Source organism: Mytilus galloprovincialis, chromosome 4 (genome assembly GCF_965363235.1).
Source record: "Mytilus galloprovincialis chromosome 4, xbMytGall1.hap1.1, whole genome shotgun sequence".
Lineage (NCBI taxonomy): Eukaryota > Metazoa > Mollusca > Bivalvia > Mytilida > Mytilidae > Mytilus > Mytilus galloprovincialis.
In genome coordinates, this window is record NC_134841.1 from 95051517 (window position 1) to 95078645 (window position 27129).

A 27129-nucleotide genomic window follows, 5' to 3' on the forward strand; every position below is an offset into this window, starting at 1 on the left:
AACAGCAATATATAACTAAACACAACAAAGAATAACAAGAGCAGCTTATCTACCAACAAAACAGCACTATATAACTAAACATAACAAAGAATAACGAGAGCAGCTTATCTACCAACAAAACAGCAATATATAACTAAACACAACAAAGAATAACGAGAGCAGCTTATCTACCAACAAAACAGCAATATATAACTAAACATAACAAACAATAACGAGAGCAGCTTATCTACCAACAAAACAGCACTATATAACTAAACACAACAAAGAATAACGAGAGCAGCTTATCTACCAACAAAACAGCACTATATACCTAAACACAACAAAGAATATCGAGAGCAGCTTATCTACCAACAAAACATCACTATATAACTAAACATAACAAAGAATAACGAGAGCAGCTTATCTACCAACAAAACAGCACTATATAACTAGACACAACAAAGAATAACGAGAGCAGCTTATCTACCAACAAAACAGCACTATATAACTAGACACAACAAAGAATAACGAGAGCAGCTTATCTACCAACAAAACAGCACTATATAACTAGACACAACAAAGAATAACGAGAGCAGCTTATCTACCAACAAAACAGCACTATATACCTAAACACAACAAAGAATAACAAGAGCAGCTTATCTACCAACAATACATCACTATATAACTAGACACAACAAAGAATAACGAGAGCAGCTTATCTACCAACAAAACAGCACTATATAACTAGACACAACAAAGAATAACGAGAGCAGCTTATCTACCAACAAAACAGCACTATATAACTAGACACAATAAAGAATAACGAGAGCAGCTTATCTACCAACAAAACAGCACTATATAACTAGACACAACAAAGAATAACGAGAGCAGCTTATCTACCAACAAAACAGCAATATATAACTAGACACAACAAAGAATAACGAGAGCAGCTTATCTACCAACAAAACAGCACTATATAACTAGACACAATAAAGAATAACGAGAGCAGCTTATCTACCAACAAAACAGCACTATATAACTAGACACAACAAAGAATAACAAGAGCAGCTTATCTACCAACAAAACAGCACTATAACTAAACACAACAAAGAATAACGAGAGCAGCTTATCTACCAACAAAACAGCAATATATAACTAAACACAACAAAGAATACCGAGAGCAGCTTATCTACCAACAAAACAGCACTATATAACTAGACACAACAAAGAATAACGAGAGCAGCTTATCTACCAACAAAACAGCACTATATAACTAGACACAACAAAGAATAACGAGAGCAGCTTATCTACCAACAAAACAGCAATATATAACTAAACACAACAAAGAATAACAAGAGCAGCTTATCTACCAACAAAACAGCACTATATAACTAAACACAACAAAGAATAACGAGAACGAGAGCAGCTTATCTACCAACAAAACAGCACTATATAACTAAACACAACAAAGAATAACAAGAGCAGCTTATCTACCAACAAAACAGCACTATATAACTAAACACAACAAAGAATAACGAGAGCAGCTTATCTACCAACAAAACAGCACTATATAACTAGACACAATAAAGAATAACAAGAGCAGCTTATCTACCAACAATACATCACTATATAACTAGACACAACAAAGAATAACGAGAGCAGCTTATCTACCAACAAAACAGCACTATATAACTAAACACAACAAAGAATAACGAGAGCAGCTTATCTACCAACAAAACAGCAATATATAACTAAACACAACAAAGAATAACGAGAGCAGCTTATCTACTAACAAAACATCACTATATAACTAGACACAACAAAGAATAACGAGAGCAGCTTATCTACTAACAAAACATCACTATATGACTAAACACAACAAAGAATAACGAGAGCAGCTTATCTACTAACAAAACATCACTATATGACTAAACACAACAAAGAATAACGAGAGCAGCTTATCTACCAACAAAACAGCACTATATAACTAGACACAACAAAGAATAACGAGAGCAGCTTATCTACCAACAAAACAGCAATATATAACTAGACACAACAAAGAATAACGAGCGCAGCTTATCTACCAACAAAACAGCACTATATAACTAGACACAACAAAGAATAACGAGAGCAGCTTATCTACCAACAAAACAGCACTATATAACTAGACACAACAAAGAATAACGAGAGCAGCTTATCTACCAACAAAACAGCAATATATAACTAAACACAACAAAGAATAACAAGAGCAGCTTATCTACCAACAAAACATCACTATATAACTAAACACAACAAAGAATAACGAGAGCAGCTTATCTACCAACAAAACAGCACTATATAACTAAACACAACAAAGAATAACGAGAGCAGCTTATCTACCAACAAAACAGCAATATATAACTAAACACAACAAAGAATAACGAGAGCAGCTTATCTACCAACAAAACAGCACTATATAACTAGACACAACAAAGAATAACGAGAGCAGCTTATCTACCAACAAAACAGCACTATATAACTAAACACAACAAAGAATAACGAGAGCAGCTTATCTACCAACAAAACAGCAATATATAACTAAACACAACAAAGAATAACGAGAGCAGCTTATCTACCAACAAAACAGCACTATATAACTAGACACAACAAAGAATAACAAGAGCAGCTTATCTACCAACAAAACAGCACTATATAACTAGACACAACAAAGAATAACGAGAGCAGCTTATCTACCAACAAAACAGCAATATATAACTAAACACAACAAAGAATAACGAGAGCAGCTTATCTACCAACAAAACAGCAATATATAACTAAACATAACAAAGAATAACGAGAGCAGCTTATCTACCAACAAAACAGCACTATATAACTAAACACAACAAAGAATAACGAGAGCAGCTTATCTACCAACAAAACAGCACTATATACCTAAACACAACAAAGAATAACGAGAACAGCTTATCTACCAACAAAACAGCACTATATAACTAAACACAACAAAGAATAACAAGAGCAGCTTATCTACCAACAAAACAGCAATATATAACTAAACACAACAAAGAATAACAAGAGCAGCTTATCTACCAACAAAACAGCACTATATAACTAAACACAACAAAGAATAACAAGAGCAGCTTATCTACCAACAAAACATCACTATAACTAAACACAACAAAGAATAACGAGAGCAGCTTATCTACCAACAAAACAGCACTATATAACTAAACACAACAAAGAATAACGAGAGCAGCTTATCTACCAACAAAACAGCAATATATAACTAAACACAACAAATAATAACGAGAGCAGCTTATCTACCTACAAAACATCACTATATAACTAAACACAACAAAGAATAACGAGAGCAGCTTATCTACCAACAAAACAGCACTATATAACTAAACACAACAAAGAATAACGAGAGCAGCTTATCTACCAACAAAACAGCAATATATAACTAAACACAACAAAGAATAACGAGAGCAGCTTATCTACCAACAAAACAGCACTATATAACTAAACATAACAAAGAATAACGAGAGCAGCTTATCTACCAACAAAACAGCACTATATAACTAAACACAACAAAGAATAACGAGAGCAGCTTATCTACCAACAAAACAGCACTATATAACTAGACACAACAAAGAATAACGAGAACAGCTTATCTACCAACAAAACAGCACTATATAACTAAACACAACAAAGAATAACAAGAGCAGCTTATCTACCAACAAAACAGCACTATATGACTAAACACAACAAAGAATAACGAGAACGAGAGCAGCTTATCTACCAACAAAACAGCACTATATAACTAAACACAACAAAGAATAACAAGAGCAGCTTATCTACCAACAAAACAGCACTATATAACTAAACACAACAAAGAATAACAAGAGCAGCTTATCTACCAACAAAACATCACTATAACTAAACACAACAAAGAATAACGAGAGCAGCTTATCTACCAACAAAACAGCACTATATAACTAAACACAACAAAGAATAACGAGAGCAGCTTATCTACCAACAAAACAGCAATATATAACTAAACACAACAAAGAATAACGAGAGCAGCTTATCTACCAACAAAACAGCACTATATAACTAAACACAACAAAGAATAACGAGAGCAGCTTATCTACCAACAAAACAGCAATATATAACTAAACACAACAAATAATAACGAGAGCAGCTTATCTACCTACAAAACATCACTATATAACTAAACACAACAAAGAATAACGAGAGCAGCTTATCTACCAACAAAACAGCACTATATAACTAAACACAACAAAGAATAACGAGAGCAGCTTATCTACCAACAAAACAGCAATATATAACTAAACACAACAAAGAATAACGAGAGCAGCTTATCTACCAACAAAACAGCACTATATAACTAAACATAACAAAGAATAACGAGAGCAGCTTATCTACCAACAAAACAGCACTATATAACTAAACACAACAAAGAATAACGAGAGCAGCTTATCTACCAACAAAACAGCACTATATAACTAGACACAACAAAGAATAACGAGAACAGCTTATCTACCAACAAAACAGCACTATATAACTAAACACAACAAAGAATAACAAGAGCAGCTTATCTACCAACAAAACAGCACTATATGACTAAACACAACAAAGAATAACGAGAACGAGAGCAGCTTATCTACCAACAAAACAGCACTATATAACTAAACACAACAAAGAATAACAAGAGCAGCTTATCTACCAACAAAACAGCACTATATAACTAAACACAACAAAGAATAACAAGAGCAGCTTATCTACCAACAAAACATCACTATAACTAAACACAACAAAGAATAACGAGAGCAGCTTATCTACCAACAAAACAGCACTATATAACTAAACACAACAAAGAATAACGAGCGCAGCTTATCTACCAACAAAACAGCACTATATAACTAGACACAACAAAGAATAACGAGAGCAGCTTATCTACCAACAAAACAGCAATATATAACTAGACACAACAAAGAATAACGAGAGCAGCTTATCTACCAACAAAACAGCAATATATAACTAAACACAACAAAGAATAACAAGAGCAGCTTATCTACCAACAAAACATCACTATATAACTAAACACAACAAAGAATAACGAGAGCAGCTTATCTACCAACAAAACAGCACTATATAACTAAACACAACAAAGAATAACGAGAGCAGCTTATCTACCAACAAAACAGCAATATATAACTAAACACAACAAATAATAACGAGAGCAGCTTATCTACCTACAAAACATCACTATATAACTAAACACAACAAAGAATAACGAGAGCAGCTTATCTACCAACAAAACAGCACTATATAACTAAACACAACAAAGAATAACGAGAGCAGCTTATCTACCAACAAAACAGCAATATATAACTAAACACAACAAAGAATAACGAGAGCAGCTTATCTACCAACAAAACAGCACTATATAACTAAACATAACAAAGAATAACGAGAGCAGCTTATCTACCAACAAAACATCACTATAACTAAACACAACAAAGAATAACGAGAGCAGCTTATCTACCAACAAAACAGCAATATATAACTAGACACAACAAAAAATAACGAGAGCAGCTTATCTACAAAGAATAATATGAGTGGATTATATATGTTACATTGATTTTGTAAAATCACTGAAAATATTGCCACAAAATTACTGATTACAAGTTTAAACTTGATACTAGTATTAGAAATCAACTGTTACACAATTCCCCTGCTTTTCAATTGACACACCTATTTCGTTCATATCGATTCTTTCCAGAACAACATATTTAAAAAAAAAAAAACCCTTGACCATCACAAATGGAAGTCTTTTGAAACTGCTTGTCGAACAGATATGAAATTGTCAACTGATACAGCGGATGATCTAAAAAACAGGGAGTCAGTGGATTCAGGCTGGTTTCAAGTGTATGACCCTAACAAAATGGCTTGTTTGATAACAAGACTGGTCCGTCTTAAAAGTTTTCAAGACATACATAGAATTTGATTTCTTAATCTGATGAATACATTTTTTTGTCTAGTTTTTATAACATCGTCACATTGAAAAACTTCATACCTACACTGATTAAACAAATATTTACATTTGATCTGTCTTTAAAGTCTGCAAATTAACAACACAAATCTTATTTGCTATTATCAGACCCATATTGTATTATATGTCTCTGCTATTATATACCAGTTTTCATGTCACAATAAGATGATCTAGTCCTGATGTGCATTTAACTTTTGCCACTGAATCACATAGCCTAAACGAATCAATGTCTTACTCTTTCTAGACATGTTTTCTCCTCTCATAAAGGCAATCACTGCAATGTAGTGTCTTTATAGTTGATAAAAAATTTAATATAATAGGTTTACACGCCTCAATTATTAGAATTAGATTTTGTAAGTTAACTTGGTCTTGATAGACGTATGTGTCTAAGCGATTTTTGTGGAAAGACGGTTCAAGCCGTCAATTCCCTATGTGGTTGACCAGAGTGACATCCCCTCACGTCATTCATTTTGTTTTTATAGTGTGGAAAATCCACCAACAAATCTTACCGAGATTGATGAGAAGGAGACACACAAATGAATAGATTGACTTTAAAAACTTTTTATCACATTTCCCTTCTGTTTCTCGCGAAATTATCGTATCTTGGGCTCTCCTTTACACTATTTACGTTTCTTTTACAATCCTGAAAAATCAGTATGACGAGATATTCTAAATATATCCAACCTACATTATATTTTATAGTGACGTCATTGTTGGAATGCTACACTAAGCAGAAGCAGGGACATCCTTCACTGGTTAGTTAAATCATTCTCAGAGTTCGTGCACTAATTAAAAATTGGTATTTGTTACAGTGAGTTGCTTATAGGTGTTACTGTAAAACTTTACCTATAGCTCAAGCTGTTTTTAAAATTGACAACACAATAGGGACACTTAAATTGACCAATTACAGTTTAAATTTTCAGATGGATATGTTGTTCATTTCTTCACATGTCCCTTCAAGATTCTCATTTTGGATTATTATTTGCAATGTTTGAAATCTTTTGGTGTCATTGTGCATACAATATTGGATTTATTTTATTTGAATTCACTTCTTAGATTTTTTATAGCAATTTTGCTTCTTAAAATGTGATGTGTTTTTTTCAAGATTTTATTGTCATGAAGGACATCAAGGAGGAAATAATTCATTCAAACTGTTTTGTGGGGCTTACATATGATGTTGTACATGTAAAATTCGAAAATAAGTTTGGAGTATACCTTGCTGTGTTTTTTCTTTGAAATCTATTATAATATTAGTGGGACTTTTGTGCATAAAATGCTGTGTTTGCTCAAGGAAATTCAAATTTTCATACGATGGGATTTAGTTATGTTAAAGATTAAAAAATTTCAAAACTGGAATTCAAGTAGGAGATATAGTGTGAGTTCATCCAACATGTTTCTGTGGCTTTAAATGTGATTTTAAAAACATTCATTATTAATTTGGGATCTATTACAAACTTAAGATGATTTACCATTTAAATGGGATCTTGGAAATGAAATAAAATGTTGAATTAATGCAGTGGATATAGTCTAATCTAGTGATAAAGTGAAAAATGAAAGTAAAATATTCTAAAATATTCCTTTTTAAGTGTTTTAAGTGAATGTGAAATTGGAAATAGTCATTATAAAATTCTGGATCAAATATTGTTTGATTTGGAAATTTATAATAGGAAATGAAATAAAATGTTTACTGTGGATATAGAAGAATCAAGTGATATATAGTAAAAATATAAATAAAATATTACAAAATATTTGTAAAGTGAGGATAACTATTTGGAATATAGTAATGGAAATGATAAAAAAAAATACAAGATTCTGAATTATGTATAGATTCTGCACCTGTTAAATTAGGATGTATATCATGGGAAGTTAATCAGAATTTATACTATGGATTTAGAAAAAAATCTAGTGAAGTAGTGAAAAATGAATAAAATTGGGAATTATTTAAAAACTTTGGAATTCTGGATGAGATGTCAAATATCAGTGTAAAAAAATAAAAGAAATTGTTTATTCAAATATGATTTTGATGTTTCATAAAGTGAGTGAAATATTACGACTGGATTATTTAGGGTATTTTAAAACACTGCTAGTAGTGGCTATGCAAACATTAAGATGAAATGTAGTGCATTTTAGGCCATGCAATTTTAAATAAACTGCAAGAAAATAACATATATGATATAGTCATTCTTGTTTGGCTTGATAACTCCTAATTTTTTGAATGACAGTAAAATAAAAATCTCTCAATAGAATAATCCTAGGTAAGAAAAAGTTCAGGAAAAAAGCATGCTGAAACTTTGGGTTAGGTGAATAAATTTTTTTACAGGTAGCATCAAGGTAGATTTAAATCTAACAATACCAACTGGTCAATTTAAATGTCCCTATTGTGTTGTCAATTTTAAAAACAGGTTGAGCTATAGGTAAAGTTTTACAGTAACACCTATAAGCAACTCACTGTAAATTTAAACATAATTATGTTTGCTGTAGATGGTTCAAACATCAACATGCAATACTTGAATTTGTAGGTCAACAATTTTCAAAGTAAACAAAGGCCGTGGTGATACATGAAAATGGTGAGAGAACTTTTTTTTTTCTTCATTTTTTCTGTAAAATTCTGTTTTGAGAATCTTCCTCCAATTCAGGAGCATCTCAATTGATGAGTAATTATCTACTAAAATAAAAGTTAATGTATCTGAACACTTAAAATGTGACATTTAGTATATGATAAGTAGTCTTCCATTAAAACTAAATTTTGTGTACCAACATAATCATTATAATGGTAAAAATAAATAAATAAATTAAAAATGTTGCATTTTGTAGTTTAAACCTATTTATTCAGGAAATTTACTAATATTTCAAAATGTAGGATCTGGAAACAAGCTTCACACAGTTTACATCAATCATATTGTTTTTTTATTAGTTTTTTATATTGTTTTATGAGAGTTGTAACTGGGAACTTAATCAATGGAAATTTAAAACTGAATAGATTTTTCAATCCTATATAACTTTCTTAATAAAAAAAATAAAAATCTTAGAGTACTGTCACAAAAAAAAAAAAGGAAAATGGCCCTAGCCTGCAGTTCAGTGGTACACAATTAAGATTTCAAAAAATATTGTAGTTTTTGTTAAATGACAGAATTCAGTTGAATCTTAGATAATTAGCTATCAACTTTTATCGAATGTTTCGATTTAGAATATGCAGATCTCTTCCATTGGTCCAAATTGAATCATAAACTAAGGAAACGAAATTACATTAAACAACAATTGATTTCAATATCGTAAACCTTTCTACATGTTCTAGCTTTTTCATTCGTTATATGAAGAATATCAAAAGATACCCCAAAAAAAAATAGCAACAAGTGCCGTCTTTCCCCTCAGAGCTATTCAGTTCTTTGATTTTACAGTGTGGCAGTTGTTTGATCGGAAGTATTAGTGTTAGTCTTAGAGTATAAGCAGAGACCTGTACATGTCTCTGGTATTAGAAGCCCGGGTAAAGTTGCACGCGTAACATTGAAATTATCAAAAATAAGCTAAAGACAAGGATTTGTTTAGTAAATAATCTATACAAAGAAGAACTATACAAATCAGTGCTTTAAAAATAATAATATGGGATAACTGATTAATTAAAAAAGGAAAGGGTAGATATCTTAAAATATCTCGAGACAAAAGAACATGTCTAACTAATATATGTTAAGGCTTAAGCCTTTTCTACTTCAGGAATAGATTACCTCAGCTGTATTTGGCAAAAATTTAGGAATTTTGGTCCTCAATGCTCTTCAACTTTGTACCTTATTTGGCCTTTATAACTTTTTTTGGATTCGAGCGTCACTGGTGAGTCTTATGTAGACGAAACGCGCATCTGGCGTAAATACAAAATTTAATCCTGGTATCTATGATGAGTTTATTTAAAACCCTTAGAAGATGAAAACCACTTTCTCCTCTATTGTCAAATTAATAATAAATAACGTATAAAACTTGTAATGACATCGCAATAGATAATCCTGTATTTCCAATTCTGTCTGATACTGAAAAAATAGTAGTGCTGCAAAATTATTCGAATATAAACCAAGCGGAAAAAAAAACAGGTTCCTTTATGAACAGTCTTTAGAGCTGAGGACAGAGGATTCTTAGTTATTTTGCTTGTATATATATATATATGTGTGTGTGTATTTATATACACCTATTGACTGGGTGTGAGGGTACTAGTAAGTTTGTTGTTCCTGAGATAACAACTATTGCTCGAGGCGAAGCCGTGTATGCGAAGGGACAACAAACCTGCTATTACCCGCACAATCAGTCATTAGGCGTTTTATTATACTGAACAACCCAATTATTAAGTGTTTCCGAAAGTCTTCGTATATCATCTGAAAGAAAAGAAAAATGTCACATTACACAAGACGAACTTTACATTATTTTTCATATTTCATGTTGTATTAATAGATATTTCATTTACTGCAATCAAGACTGGGAAAACTTGTGTTAAAATTTCCAAGCATGATAAAATAAATTCTAGCTAAAGTACACCAACTGCAAATTCAACGACAGATCCATATTATAAATTTAGTACTATATTTTAGATCCTTAAACATGCGTCCATAAGATTTTCTTTCTCTTTTATAAATTGCTTCTTGTAAGTGATATTTAATTTGAATTTGTGATATACACGGCTGGTAATCTACACACGCAGAACATTTGGTTCTGCAATGAAAACCGTGAGAGGATTTTCCAGTTGTGCTTGAGTGGAGCAATTGTCACCGCTTCGAAAGGTATATACATTTCTAAATCGCAATTTTCTTATTCGACTGATCAAATATTGAAAATCGGAGAATGCTATGCTGTGGTGAATACTTTAACGAAGAGATACATGTATCATTTACTGTTGTACGTGGAGTTGAACTCCTACAAAATAAGTTGCCCCACGAGAATTTGCCTAAAAAAGTGACATTTAAATTTTAAAATGGTTTTAATTACAGACCCTCAAGTTCAAATTTACTTTTTATTCAGTCAATGGGTATGAATGTCGTTTTGGGCGGCGTGTACGCTGTCCGGTGTAGATCGACATCTTAATAAATCTAAAAACCTCATATTTTCATTATGACATGCGTGAGGGGATCGGTTCTGATTGAGGACATCGTGAATGCGTGAGGGGACGTAAAATCCTAATATTATGTCCAAACTATGAGTATTTGAAAGTTGCCTAAATGTGGTCAGATTGTTCATGAAAAAACACATTTGTGTGCATAAACTGAGGGAAACACATCAAATATAAGAGGAAAACTACGACATAACAGCAACACAAAATTAAACTTTAACACACACAGAAACGAATTACAATTTAACAATGGCCATTTTCCGGAATTGGCACAGGACATTTTAAGAAAAAATGGTGGGATGAACCCGGTTTTGTGGCATGCCAAACCCCCCGCTTCTACGGCAATGGTAAATATATCAGTTAAATACAACATTACATGACAGGACTACAATACAAATAAATGATAGAACATATAGGACAGAGAAATACTCCAATTATAGCTAACAAAAGGTACCAGGTTTAAAAAACACTTATACGTCAGACGCGTCATTCGTTAACACAAGGCTTACCAGTGACGCTCAGATGAAAAAAGTTCGAAAGCCAAGACAAGTACATTGAGGACCAAAAGTTCCAAAAAGTTGTGTCTAATACGGCTAGGGTTTCTGTCTGGAATTAGGAACATCCTTGTTATTTCGAATAATTCATAATTTTGCAACCAGTGATGTTTTATAAAATGAATATAAAATAGATATACATGATAAAATCGAAGTGATGACTAACTACACAATAAAAACGGATACATAAAATTACCTAAACCAGCACATAAAAATTCACAGCCAAGTTAGCCATAACCATAAACGCACAAAGTGACGTAATATATGAATTTCTTAACCAATATCCCAAAAATAGGATAGACAGAATTCAGGATTAGATTTGCAATACTGATATAACATAAACAATCTTTAAGGCAACTTTCAACGACTGATAGCTTGTATACAAAGATATGATTTCAAGTCCCCTCACGCATTCACGATGTCCTCAATCAGAACCAATCCCCTCACGCATGACAAAATGAAAATATGAGGTTTTTAGATTTATTAAGATGTCTATCAACACCGGACAGCGTCCACGCCGCCCAAAACGACATTCATACCCATTGACCGAATAAAAAGTAAATTTGAACTTGAGGGTCTGTAATTGGAACCATTTCAAAATCGAAATGTCACTTTTTTAGGCAATTTCTCGTGGGGCAACTGATTTTGTAGGAATTCAACTCTACGTACAACAGTAAATGATACACGTATCTCTTCGTTAAAGTATTCACCACAGCATAGCATTCTCTGATTTTCAATATTTTGATCAGTCGAATAAGAAAATTGAGATTTAGAAATGTACATACTTTTTGAAGCGGTGACAATTACTCCACTCAAGCGCAACCGGAAAATCCTCTCACGGTTTTCATTGCAGAACCAAATGTTCTGCGTGTGTAGATTACCAGCCGTGTATAGACACATGCAGACTATACCGTTTATGATATAAGTGTTTGATGTTGTCAAGCGAACAAACCCATGCCGCGGTATGAATAGTTAATGACATCATTATTGTGTATTAAAAAGTGCGGGAAATATGATTATATAGTCTTTGAAACTATTGACTGGCAAATAGTCTGTGGAATGAAATAGCACATATATTTCATTCTTTCTTGTATAGAAAAATGATAGTAAGGTATAATAAAATCAGTTATTTTTTGTTGTTGTTATTTTTTGTTTTATGTCACAAGTAGCATTTTACTCGTAGGATCCTACTTATATGACAATTAAAGAATGACAGTGGCTATTTTGCCGGCTGCAGCAACATATCCTCCTAGGCGCTATTTTGCCGGTTCTGGCAAAATAGCGATTTATATCGAGGTTTGCTATTTTGCCGTTCTTAATTAAGATTGAAATAGATCGAAGTATAGAAATTAATAATAGAAAAAAATATAGAAATATACACTTAAAAAAAATGCCTATACAACTATGTACGGAAGCCGGTTAGACATTTATACAAAACGTGCATATCATTGTAAAATTGATATTCATTACAGTCTCTAAAACATGTCTTTTTTAAACATTTTTAAAAAGTAAAATATGAAAATTGATACTAGTTTTTTTTTCTTTCTCTTTAATAGGAGGTATACAAACGATTCTTTAAAAAAATCTATATAATACACATAAGCAAAAAAATATATATAATACACATAAGCAAAAAAATCTATATAATACACACAATAAAAAAATCTATATAATACACTTAAGCAAACAATCTATATAATATACATAAGCAAAAAATACGAACCCATATATAAAATCGATATCATGCGGTTTAAAACTTTTAATAAAACAAAAAGTAGCACCCAACAAACTCAAACTGCTTTACGAGTGTTACAGTGCCTTACTTTTCAGTGGTGATTTTCAAATATTTTTTTTAGTCTGGGCCCAGAAAGGTGTTGCCACTGCAGACATGAACTGGACGTAACATTTGATTCTTTTGCGTCTGCATCACTTTTGCAAAATTTGCAGATAGAGTGGGGCGCACATATTCGCCGGGGACACAATTTCGCCGAGGTGTAAAAACTTCAAAAGATGGCTGAAATGGGAGAAATATGCAGTTAAATTGTATTTTTATAATAAATATGATTATTCTTTACACTTAGACAAAAATGAGGCACTTACCGCAAAGGACAACGATTTACGGCCAATTTCCTGAATGAAAAACAGGATTTCAAAGAAATATTTCTTAGTAATTCTTTGACTGATTGCCCTTAATTTCAGTCCTTTACATCTTTGAAATGTCTGCTATTCATCTATAATGCAATTGATTTGATAAATACTGGTTAAAGCTGCAGTTGTTTGGTTTAAAATAGATGTGGAAAACGGTGAATATGTGTCCCCCATTGACCAAACATTAGGAAATTTCAAACACCCTTCAATTTAACTTTTTAGACAAACACGTTTTCAAGCTTCAGAAAATTTTGCATTTGAAGTTATCTTCATGGAGAAATATCAGTATACTTCATAAACATATATAGACCTGAACATCAACTGTAGAAAACATAGAAAGATATGGCGAAAATGAGCACCCCACTCTATATACATTTAAGTATTCAACATTTATAGAATGAATGTGTCAATAGCTAGATTTCTATGCGCCTATGTATCGTGTGTACAATATTTTTTCATATTATTCCATGATAGTCTTGTTAAAAAGTTGAAATAAGACCGGTAAAATAGCAAAATTCTATATAAATCGCTATTTTGCCGGAGCCAGAGCCGGTAAAATAGCATCTAAGTGGCTATAGCCACTGCCTAATGGAATAAAAGTAAAAAGTAATAAAATACAATATGTATTTGTAAAATTGCTTTTGTAATCATTGGGACAATGTATAAGATTTGAAAGTAACAAGAATTGAGTTTTTCTTTCCATTAATACATCGTATTTTATGTATTAGATATAATGTAAGGCGCATCAAGGATTTGTATAGTATTGTATTTCTCACTACAAATCCTTGGGCTCACTGAGATTTTATTATACATACATCATCATGTCAAGGACGTATCACATACATACGTCCTTGATCATGAAAATCTGATGCGATACAAACTAGGGGAAGATAACTCCATTATTTACATCAACAGTTATCTCCCATATAATAGTGGGTGTGAAGGAGGATGACGATTAAAATGGTCTAAATTCAAGTTAAAAGAATGTCCAACTTTATTTCATATCTAACCAGAAATGAAACTGAACGGGGTAAAGAGGTATGACTGTTTTCTTTATATTCATACGCTTGATTATTTCCTGAAGTCAATGGGAAAATGTAACCTCACCTGAAAAACAGTAAACGTATATTTGATATTGTTTATGTATACGAATAAGTTGTCTACTTTATTGTATGTTAAACCTGTTGTAAATAAGTTTGTTTAAATGATATAAATTACACATTGGTTTATAGTTTTCTCAATGTGTCAATATATATTCAGTTTTCCTGTATACAGTACAGAAGTTCCTCTTGGTCACAAGTTGGTGTCTTGTTGTTATTTTTCAGTGTACATGTACATTGTGAATGACACAATATTATTCCATATCCACAATACCATCAGGAACAAAGACATACTGTTTATTTCCTCCAATGGAAGTACTATTCCTGGATTTGATTATATTTGGAACAATACCAACAAACAGACTAAGAAATGTACCTTTGGTCTGGGCAAGGATTTGTTACTATGCAAATCCTTGATCTGGGCCATAATATATTGACATTTTTGTATGTATATTCATAAAATATCATTCAGTAGATGAGACATTTATTTGATAATTCATGTTTGAAATATTAATATTAGAACTTGGCATATATACTATGTATAAAACATACATTTGACAAAATTAATAATTATTTACATATATTTTTTTTAATGTTGAATATTTGAATTAAAATACATTTATCACCTTTAATGCATAGGGATAATTTTACAATATACATTTATTCATGTGTAGCACTTATAAGTTATGTTGATTATGATTTTATTAGAAGTTATCAAGACTATCATTGATGCATAATTGTAAGAGAAAAACTTATTACAGATGTTAGTACAATCAGAATTACCGGTAATGAACATTTATCAGTAATTTTCCTTATGACTTTCATCTTATTCTAATTTAACATTTTAACCATTTTTTTTATTTTTTTATAGCTGGAAAGCTGATACAAAATTAATTTTCTTTTTTGAAAAAGATTATAAAAAACACTAACAGTGAGGTTCAGGTTACTCTCAACCTGAAACAATAACTTTGATATAGTAATTATTTATTATTTTATTTTGAGACTGCATGGAAAAGGACTGAATTGACTTAAGTTGGAACGAGTTATGGTCTAGGGGACGACATCAACAGATCAATGAGGGATAAATAACTTTATTCAAATAGTTTGGGGGTGGGGGTCAAAATTGCTGCAAGCTTTGTTTATTATTGACAACAATTTTGTATACATTCTTATTGGTCAATGAATTTTTCCAAAATTAAGTTAAGAGGGGGGTAGGGGGTCAGTGAAAATACTATGTGAATTAAGTATTTTATCCTACATTGAACTTTTGATGTTGTCCCTTAACTTAATACACATGTTCACTATGATATGTTAGATCTTTCTTATTTTAATGCCAAATTAGAGTTTTGATCCAGATTTCATGGTCCACTGAACATAGAAAATGATAGTGCGAGTAGGGCATCCATGTACTATAGACACATACTTAGTCTTGTTAAGGATTAAAATGATTAAAATTGCATATATTTTCAATAAAAAAATCTAGCAACAGCATTCAGACTTTCATCAATGGATATTCATTAAGAAAGAGTATTTACATCACAGTTGATTTTCTCTATAATATTATTTTTTATTTGCTATTAATTTTTTACCATGAAAATACTATTTATGATTAAATTTTTTATGCCCAACCTACGATAGTAGACTTAGTACACTTGAAACTTAGTACACATGTTCACTATGATATGATATGATTCAAAATTAAAGTTTTGACCCCAATTTCACGGTCCACTGAACATGGAAAATGATAGTGCGAGTGGGGCATCCATGTACTATGGACACATTCTTTCTTAACATGTTTCAATCGCAAAAATATATAAATATTTTATTCTTATTTTTTTAATCTTAAGCATCATTATTTTTTTAATTTTACCTTTAAAAGTCATAGTTTGAAAATAAATTGATTTTAATTTGAAATTTTATAAGTATGATTTGTATGATTAATGATTGAGAAATTGATAGTCATCACAAGAGATCATTTAACATGTTTAAAGAAAAAGGATTAAATTTTATCCAAATACAGTAGCTCTTCACATGTATTACAGGTAATTGAGATACAATGTATGAATCTTTAAAGAAAGCCCATCAATTTACAGTTTTTGGGATACGATTGCTTTTAAGCAATCTGTAGACTTTTACCGTTGACTCAGGGCTCATTCCCTCACGTCAACCATTTTATTCTAAACATTCAGCAACATCTCAGATTCTTATGATTGTCTTGCTTTAAAAGGTAAAAACAAGTAAAAGGATTGAACATAAACAACTTTCCTGTAATGTTCTTCTCATAATCTTCATGTTTGATTTTTCCCTTGACTTACATGCGTGTTTTTAACAACACGGAAAATCAGAATTAAGCAGTATTTATATTTCGTGTTTTTATAAATTTAGAAACACGTCAGAGGGAATTCCCCAGTTTTGATAAATGCGAGAGTTCTTTGAATTCCGATAATTCTATTTCTGTCATGTAAGAACTGAAGTGCAGTTTTCTATATATTACCGTTATGAAACTGATACTGTACTCTCATAAAGAAATTGAGACTCATTCATCATATCATAAATTAAATAAACGTTCTTGTTCCAAATCGCACGTCGCGGGTTTGTTTATGTATTAATGCACATGCGTATAGTTTTCTTGATTTCAAGGGGTATCAGATTGAGTGGTTGTTCTGGATTCCCCGCTTATTAATTAATTTGAAACTCATTGGATTCTTTCTATGTCTGCCTGCTATTGAGGGTTTAATATTGTTGTTGCATAATTTAAATCAGTTTTAGATCAGCTTGATCAGTTAAGGGATCATGATCCCAAGAAATATTGGAAACTCATAAATTCACTTAAAGAACGTAAAAATGATAACACTCTAGATTCAGCCAAGCCAGATGATTGGCATGAATATTTTTCAGAGCTCAATAAGCCATCAAATTTACATAGTAATAGAATACATGAAATAAAGTCTGAGGTAGAAAAATTGGAGAAAGTAAAACAATTTTGTAAATTAGATTTTAGAATCTCAAATACAGAAATTGCAAACTCTGTGAGAAAACTTAAAAATGGAAAAGCATCAGGTTTAGATGGTATTCCTGCAGAAATGTTAAAGGCAGGTTCATCAGTTTTAGTTCCATTGTTACAAAAACTATATAATATTGTATTCTCAACAGGATTTTATCCTCTACAATGGTCATCAGCATATATAACCCCGGTTTTTAAGTCTGGTGATCCATGCAAACCAGAAAATTATAGAGGTATTGCTATTAACACCTGTATAGGTAAATTATTTAATTGTGTTTTAAATAATAGACTAGACCACTTTCTTGAAGAACATGATATCATAAGTAAATGCCAAATTGGATTTACAAAAAAATCAAGAACATCCGATCATATATTTGTTCTTAAGACTTTAATTGACAAGTGTATTAATAGCAAAAATGGTAAACTTTTTGCATGCTTTGTAGATCTCAGAAAAGCATTCGACTCTGTTATTCATACAGGTATACAACTTAAACTACTCCAACACAACATAGCAGGACAGTTTTATGCTATAGTTAAAGATATGTATAATAAAAGTAAGCTATGTGTCAAAATTGACAACCAATCAACTCCTTTATTTAGATCATTTATTGGAGTGAGACAAGGGGATGTTTTAAGCCCCAATTTATTTAAACTTTTTATTAATGATCTCCCTGATGTCTTTTCTTCTTGTGCTAACCATGTCAATGTTAATAACCAAAGGGTTGATTGTTTAATGTATGCTGATGACATTGTTATTCTCTCAGATTCACCAGAGGGATTGCAAGAGAGGTTAACCCTGCTTAACAATTACTGTTCTAAATGGTGTTTAAATGTAAATGAGAACAAGACAAAAGTTATGATTTTTAATAAAACAGGGAGACATTTTAATCTCCCTTTTTACCTAGGTGAAAAAGCTATTGGTTGTACATATAATTATAAATACTTGGGCATTACTTTTATACCCAGTGGAAAATTTTTTCAATGTAAAGATGAACTGTACAAAAAGTCTATGAAAGCATGTTTTAAATTACAACAATGTATGTCATCGTCAAACCCTAGTGTTTCAACTTTACTTCATTTATATGACCATACTGTAAAACCAATTTTAACCTATGGATGTGAAGTCTGGGGTATGTTTTCTGTAAACTCAGCTGCATGTAAGAAAAATGATCAATATATTTTAGAAAAGGTGTTTTCAAATGATACATCTGAAAAATCACATATCAAATTTATGAAATATGTTTGGTGTAAATAAGAAATCCAGTAATCTTGCTGTGACTTCTGAACTAGGGAGATACCCAATGTATTTTTATACGACCGCAAAATTTGAAAAATTTTTCGTCGTATATTGCTATCACGTTGGCGTCGGCGTCGTCGTCGTCGTCGTCGTCGTCGTCGTCGTCGTCGTCCGGCGTCCGAATACTTTTAGTTTTCGCACTCTAACTTTAGTAAAAGTGAATGGAAATCTATGAAATTTTAACACAAGGTTTATGACCACAAAAGGAAGGTTGGTATTGATTTTGGGAGTTTTGGTCCCAACATTTTAGGAATTAGGGGCCAAAAAGGGCCCAAATAAGCATTTTCTTGGTTTTCGCACTATAACTTTAGTTTAAGTGAATAGAAATCTATGAAATTTTGACACAAGGTTTATGACCACAAAAGGAAGGTTGGGATTGATTTTGGGGGTTTTGGTTCCAACAGTTTAGGAATTAAGGGCCAAAAAAGGGCCAAATAAGCATTATTCTTGGTTTTCGCACAATAACTTTAGTATAAGTAAATAGAAATCAATGAAATTTTAGCACAAGGTTTATGACCACAAAAGGAAGGTTGGGATTGATTTTTGGAGTTGAGGTCACAACAGTTTATGAATTAGGGGCCAAAAAGGGGCCCTATTAAGCATTATTTTTGGTTTTTGCACCATAACTTTAGTTTAAGTGAATAGAAATCTATGAAATTTTGACACAAGGTTTATGACCACAAAAGGAAGGTTGGGATTGATTTTGGGGGTTTTGGTTCCAACAGTTTAGGAATTAAGGGCCAAAAAAGGGCCAAATAAGCATTATTCTTGGTTTTCGCACAATAACTTTAGTATAAGTAAATAGAAATCAATGAAATTTTAGCACAAGGTTTATGACCACAAAAGGAAGGTTGGGATTGATTTTTGGAGTTGAGGTCACAACAGTTTATGAATTAGGGGCCAAAAAGGGGCCCTATTAAGCATTATTTTTGGTTTTTGCACCATAACTTTAGTATAAGTAAATAGAAATCTATGAAATTTAAACACAAGGTTTATGACCATAAAAGGAAGGTTGGGTTTGATTTTGGGAGTTTTGGTCCTAACAGTTTAGGAATAAGGGCAAAATTGAACTTTGTGTGATTTCATCAAAAATTGAATAATTGGGGTTCTTTGATATGCCGAATCTAACTATGTATGTAGATTCTTAATTTTTGGTCCCGTTTTCAAATTGGTCTACATTAAGGTCCAAAGGGTCCAAAATTAAACTTAGTTTGATTTTAACAAAAATTGAATCCTTGGGGTTCTTTGATATGCTGAATTTAAAAATGTACTTAGATTTTTAATTATTGGCCTAGTTTTCAAGTTGGTCCAAATGGGGGTCCAAAATTAAACTTTGTTTGATTTCTTCAAAAATTGAATAAATGGGTTCTTTGATATGCCAAATCTAACTGTGTATGTAGATTCTTAATTTTTGGTCCAGTTTTCAAATTGGTCTACATTAAGGTCCAAAGGGTCCAAATTAAACTAAGTTTGATTTTAACAAAAATTAAATTCCTGGGCTTATTTGATATGCTTTATCTAAATATGTACTTTGATTTTTGATTATGGGCCCAGTTTTCAAGTTGGTCCAAATCAGGATTCCATATCAAGTATTGTGCAATAGCAAGAAATTTTCAATTGCACAGTATTGCACAATAGCAAGAAATATCTAATTGCACAATATTGTGCAATAGCAATTAATTTTCAATTGGAGTTATCTTTCTTTGTATAGAATAGTAGTTGATAATATATGTTGGAAATTTGCCAGACATGACTATGATGTCATTTTCTATTTTTATTTGCCAATAACTTTATGTAAATAACTTCATTGGAAATTTGCCAATATAAAATGTTGCTGATGAAGCTTTTTTACCTTATCTTATCTAAAATGTTTTAGATAATGTATGTTGGAAATTTGCCAGACATGACTATGATGTCATTTTCTATTTTTATTTGCCAATAACTTTATGTAAATAACTTCATTGGAAATTTGCCAATATAAAATGTTGCTGATGAAGTTTTTTTTATTGTTTTATACAATAAACAATGTATATTCACTTTTACTACCAACCAATCTTTACCATTCAGTAACATTTTAATATTTTATGATGTATTTAAAAGAGTAGTTATTGTTGCAAACTCCATTAGAAATTTGAATTGATATCAGTTTTGGAAAAAGGGAAATGGGGATGTGAAAAAAGGGGGGGGGGTTAAATTTTTCTCATTTCAGATTTCATAAATAAAAAGAAAATTTCTTCAAACATTTTTTTGAGAGGATTAATATTCAACAGCATAGTGAATTGCTCAAAGTCAAAAAAAAACTTTTAAGTTCATTAGACCACATTCATTCTGTGTCAGAAACCTATGCTGTGTCAACTATTTAATTTTAGATTTAAATAAAAAGAAATCTTTAATTGATTTGTAAAATCTTGACATTTGTTTTGTGTAAAAAAACCCATGTAATGTCAAAAATTTGATCACAATCCAAATTCAGAGCTGTATCACGCTTGAATGTTTTGTCCATACTTGCCCCAACTGTTCAGGGTTCGACCTCTGCGGTCATATAAAGCTGCGCCCTGCGGAGCACCTGGTTACATCTTATTTCCTTATCTTATCTAAAATGTTTTTAGATAATGTATGTTGGACATTTGCCAGACATGACTATGATGTCATTTTCTATTTTTATTTGCCCATTACTTTATGTAAATAACTTCATTGGAAATTTGCCAATATAAAATGTTGCTGATGAAGTTTTTTTTATTGTTTTATACAATAAACAATGTATATTCACTTTTACTACCAACCAATCTTTACCATTCAGTGATAACAAGCACTTTATTTTACATTTTAATATTTTATGATGTATTTAAAAGAGTAGTTATTGTTGCAAACTCCATTAGAAATTTGAATTGATATCAGTTTTGGAAAAAAGGAAACGGGGATGTGAAAAAAGGGGGGGGGTTAAATTTTTCTCATTTCAGATTTCATAAATAAAAAGAAAATTTCTTCAAACATTTTTTTGAGAGGATTAATATTCAACAGCATAGTGAATTGCTAAAAGGCAAAAACAAACTTTTAAGTTCATTAGACCACATTCATTCTGTGTCAGAAACCTATGCTGTGTCAACTATTTAATTTTAGATTTAAAAAGTTTGAAGAAGAAATCTTTAATTGTAAAATTTGTAAAATCTTGACATTTGTTTTGTGTAAAAAAAAACCATGTAATGTCAAAAATTTGATCACAATCCAAATTCAGAGCTGTATCACGCTAGAATGTTTTGTCCATACTTGCCCCAACTGTTCAGGGTTCGACCTCTGCGGTCGTATAAAGCTGCGCCCTGCGGAGCACCTGGTTATTATTATATTATATTAGCAATGTTGAAATATTATCATCGACTCGATAATTCTAAGAACATGTTATTATATGATGCTTATTTATGTAGTAAAGAACTTCACAATAATAAAGTGAATACATGGTTTTCAAGTATAGACTGTATTTTAAAAAAGCTGGGCATACAAACATGTAATTTAAAAACCAGTATCTACTCTTTCACAAAATTTATCAAAGATAAGCTATATAAAAACTATCTCCATTTCTGGAAGGAAAATAGAAATAAAGTTTTACAATCAGATCAAGGTAAACTTACTACCTATTTTTCCTTTAAAACTCTATTTTGTTTTGAAAAATATTTGGATCTAAAAGATTTTAGATTAAGACAATCAATCTGTAAAATTAGAATAAGCGCTCATCCATTAAGGATTGAGACTGATAGATATGCTAAACTTCATGTGAATAGGACACTGAGAAAATGTTTATACTGTACTTTAAATAAAGTTGAAGATGAGATACACTTTGTAACTGAATGTCCACTATATATTGATAACAGAAATGAGATTTTTACTGAAATTTCTCTAAATTGTAATAATTTTCAATCTTTGGACAATTTTTCAAAGTTTTTATGGCTATTTACACAAGAAATGGGTTAGAAATGGGGTTCCTCCTAGAATTAACGGTGATAAGATACGAAGTGAATAGTCCGAGATTACTGGGTACAAGTCAAATCGGCACCTGGTCAAATCGGCACCTGGTTAAATCGGCATCTAGTCAAATCGGCACCTATTTAAAAGTCAATTCGGCATCCAATAATATTTGATATAATATATGGGACTGGGAAATGGGGTTCCTCCTAGAATTAACGGTGATAAGATACGAAGTGAATAGTCGGTACAAGTCAAATCGGCACCTGGTCAAATCGGCATCTAGTCAAATCGGCACCTATTTAAAATTCAATTCGGCATTCAATAATACTTGATATAATATATGGGACTGGGACTATTTAAGTTTGTAATTTAAGTATTCTAGCATAAAAGTCCCCCACGGTCCCAGCTTGTCTGGCAAATCAGCCGTCGGCCATCAGAGTAATCTCGAACTATGAAGTGAAATACCTTCTCTCTCTCTCTCAGTGACTGCTGTGGAAAGTAAACTTGGAATTGATAGCACACAAATAAAACACAATAAGTACATTGCTCGTACACTTGTATCCAGGATTAGCTATTTTTAAAGTTGAGTGACTATTCAGATTTATATTACCTTTGCATGTGCAGTTGAATTAGTTTTGAAAGTAATACTATCCAGCTGTACCAGGCCTTGCGGTCATAAAACTTTTGAGTCAGTTTTTTTGTACTCATACTCGAAAATCAACCAATGAAATTGATTTCTTGTTTCGAGCATGATTTTTGTGCTCCAAGCACTGAGCAAAGTTTTATGCCTTCAAGGCCATAGTCCAAATAATTATGACGTCTTGGAAGGCTATTATAATTTTTTTCTTTGAAGCCTTACTTCGACGTCGAAGTAAGGCGTCAAAGAAAAAAAAATATAATAGCCTTTCAAGACGTCATAATTATTTGGACTATCAAGGCCAGGGCTGCCAAAAATGCGTGAGACTCGCGCATGTTCATGCTTTTTTGCAGCAGTATCCTTGGATCAATTTTTTCCTCTTTGATCTTTTCTATTTTGGCCAAATCTCACGAATTTGTTTAATGAAAAGTTGGCAGAACTGCTATACATGTGTCAATGAAAACTATATGGCAATCGTATCCCTCAGAGCATTCTGCTCTTTGATTCAGGAAATTTACCAAAAAACATGACAGCTTACAAGCTCAAAATATTAAACATGACAGGGGCAGATCCAGCCATTTTAAAAGGGGGGGGGTCCCAACCCAGGACAGAGGGGGGTTTCCAACTATATGTCCCCATTCAAATGCATTGATTGGCTAAAAAAAAGGGGGTTCCAACCCCCCTCTCCCCCCCCCTTTTTATCAGCCAATGCATTGCAACATTCTTGGGTTGTCCTTATAGAAGGTTTGAGTTGTCTCCATAAACAGTTTGATTTGTCTTCAATATGTACAAGGTGTCTGTTTAGTTGTTTGTCTTCAATATGTACAAGGTGTCTGTTTAGTTGTCTTCAATATGTACAAGGTGTCTGTTTAGTTGTCTTCAATATGTACAAGGTGTCTGTTTAGTTGTCTTCAATATGTACAAGGTGTCTGTTTAATTGTCTTCAATATGTACAAGGTGTCTGTTTAATTGTTTGTAGGCCATATGTACAAGGTGTCTGTTTAGTTGTTTGTAGGCCAAGTAGTCTTGTATATTATATGTACAAGGTGTCTGTTTAGTTGTTTGTAGGCCAAGTAGTCTTGTATATTATATGTACAAGGTGTCTGTTTAGTTGTTTGTAGGCCAAGTAGTCTTGTATATTTATGACCAATGACTTTTGCAATGAAAAATATCAATCCTGGTACATTTGTACTGGAAAGTGTTCCTCCTCACATTGACCTTCAGTTTGGACTCTTTCAAATGATGAACCCTGAAAGGAAGTTGATTGATATTCTGTTTTATTTGCACTGAACACAATTGTAAATATACATAAGAATCTAACAGTGGTAACTGTAAAGAAAGAAAATCTCAAGACACCAAAAGGTAGGAGTTATTCATTAATGGACATGTAATATTTTCATGTAAAAAGCTTATATACTGAATCTAATATCTCTTAATGTATAAACTGTACTGTCATATAAAAAAGTTCTACAAAATTATTGAACTCCAAGTTAGATTCCAAAAGGGGGAAATCTATTTAAACTGTTAAATACAAACTATCAACCCTGACTCTTTATTCAATTGTAATATTTAGAGGGATGGGGAGCCACTATCTGTCCATCCTCTAGGAAAAGTACTGAATTTCTTCTGTCCCTCCGTGTATCCAATGCAATAGATGATAACTTGAGTATCTTGTGTTGATTGGAAAGATAAAGCTTATTGTTTTTAGGGTCAGATGATCAAAGGTCAATGTTACTGTTTCAAAAATATATTTTTTATTTAATGCATTTTGATGGTTTGTTTGCATTCTAATTTTTTTATCTGGATTTATCAAACGAATACCTGCTACTATAAACATGATAAAGGATTGATAAATCATAGGCAGATCCCAGGGTTTTTTTTTTTTGGGGGGGGGGGGGGGGGAGATGTCTAGGGCCACCCTTTTTGTAGGAAAAAATTGGTTAAATATATAGGGAATCACTGAAGGATGACTATTGCAGGCCCCTCTTATGGAAGTCAGTGCACCCCCTTTTAAAAGTTCTGGATCCACCAATGCATATTAGATGAAAGTCTTGATATAAAATATTTCTTAATTGACACGACTATAGAGTTATTTGTCCTAGAGTCAACATAGAAATCAGTAACAACAAATACTTTGCACTAGCTTATATATAGATATTACAAAATGTATATTATCTTTGTTTAGGATGATAACCTAGTTTTAAAGGATTGATTATTTACTTATATGTATATCAATGACTTGTATATTTGCAGGTCATAGTAAAAGTTAGTCATATCGAGTGATATAAGAAGTTTATAATGATGTTAATCAATGGATATCTTACATAGATTACCATATATATCCTCAGGTTACATCAGTGTCAAATATGTACAAATTGTGTACCTCAATAATCAATCCACCATGACATATGCAAACATTAATTCATAGGATAATACCTGTACCAGTACTATACATGTAAAAAATGTTTTTAGTTAGGAGAATACAGGGTGTATCTTCTCCATTGATGGTAAATTGACATTTTTAATATCTAATAGATTTTTGTAAAATAATAATAGCATGAAGGTTTATATTTAACCAATTAGGACTCATGAAAGCCCTACGGCTTATTTCCGGTTGTGTAGTTGAAAAGTTGGAAGCATTAAAAAGAAAATAAGAGATGCTTACATATTTATTATTTTGACCTTGGTGGATAAATGTCTCATTGGCAATCATACCCTCCTTACTTTCATAAAGTATGAGTTCCTAAATATTAGAAGACATTTTTTCAAATAAAATTATTTCCTGGTAAATATATATAACAAGTTTATTTTTATATAAATTAGTAACTATTTTTTTAAGGAGAAGATAAAGATCAATCAATTTCAGGAAATACCTAGAAGAATGGGTTATCTATTCTTTTTAAAAGGCTTCAAAACATTTAATAATTTGGAAAAGATATGTCCTAATATAGTCTTAGGACATGTCCTTATTCTAAGACTGCTTCAATAAATAGACTCCATGTGATAGTTTTAAATATTGATATCTGATATAAAGACTATTTTATGACAATAGTCTGATTAATGTTTGCCTGCAGATAAAATAGCTTTTTACTACAATAGAATATATATTTACTAGTCATGCTAGTAGAAAACTTTAAATTTCAGTACATCGTGAGTAAAATAAATCCATCCATGCTTCGTTTTTTACAGGGTTTTAGAGAACATAAACATTGCAACTTTTCAAAAAGATATGCACTGTTTCTATATACATGTATAGCTACATATACATAAAGTAATTTACATTCAGAC

General features: G+C 31.7%; 1 protein-coding gene across 9 annotated transcripts in view; it reads left to right on the forward strand.

Moving 5' to 3' along the window:
• Nucleotides 1–14741: 14741 nt before the first annotated feature.
• The window catches only part of LOC143073466 (myotubularin-related protein 10-B-like), a 43292-nt gene continuing 30904 nt past the window's right edge, over nucleotides 14742–27129 (forward strand). For 4 of the 9 annotated variants that reach the window (XM_076249029.1, XM_076249033.1, XM_076249031.1 and 1 more), the window contains exon 1: nucleotides 14748–14881. In XM_076249029.1, coding sequence (XP_076105144.1) covers nucleotides 14828–14881 — 54 coding nt within the window. In that variant the 5' untranslated portion in view covers nucleotides 14748–14827. Of the gene's footprint in view, nucleotides 14882–26230; nucleotides 26349–27129 lie in introns of those variants that run through there. The other 5 variants (XM_076249035.1, XM_076249038.1, XM_076249034.1 and 2 more) reach the window with 4 other exon arrangements.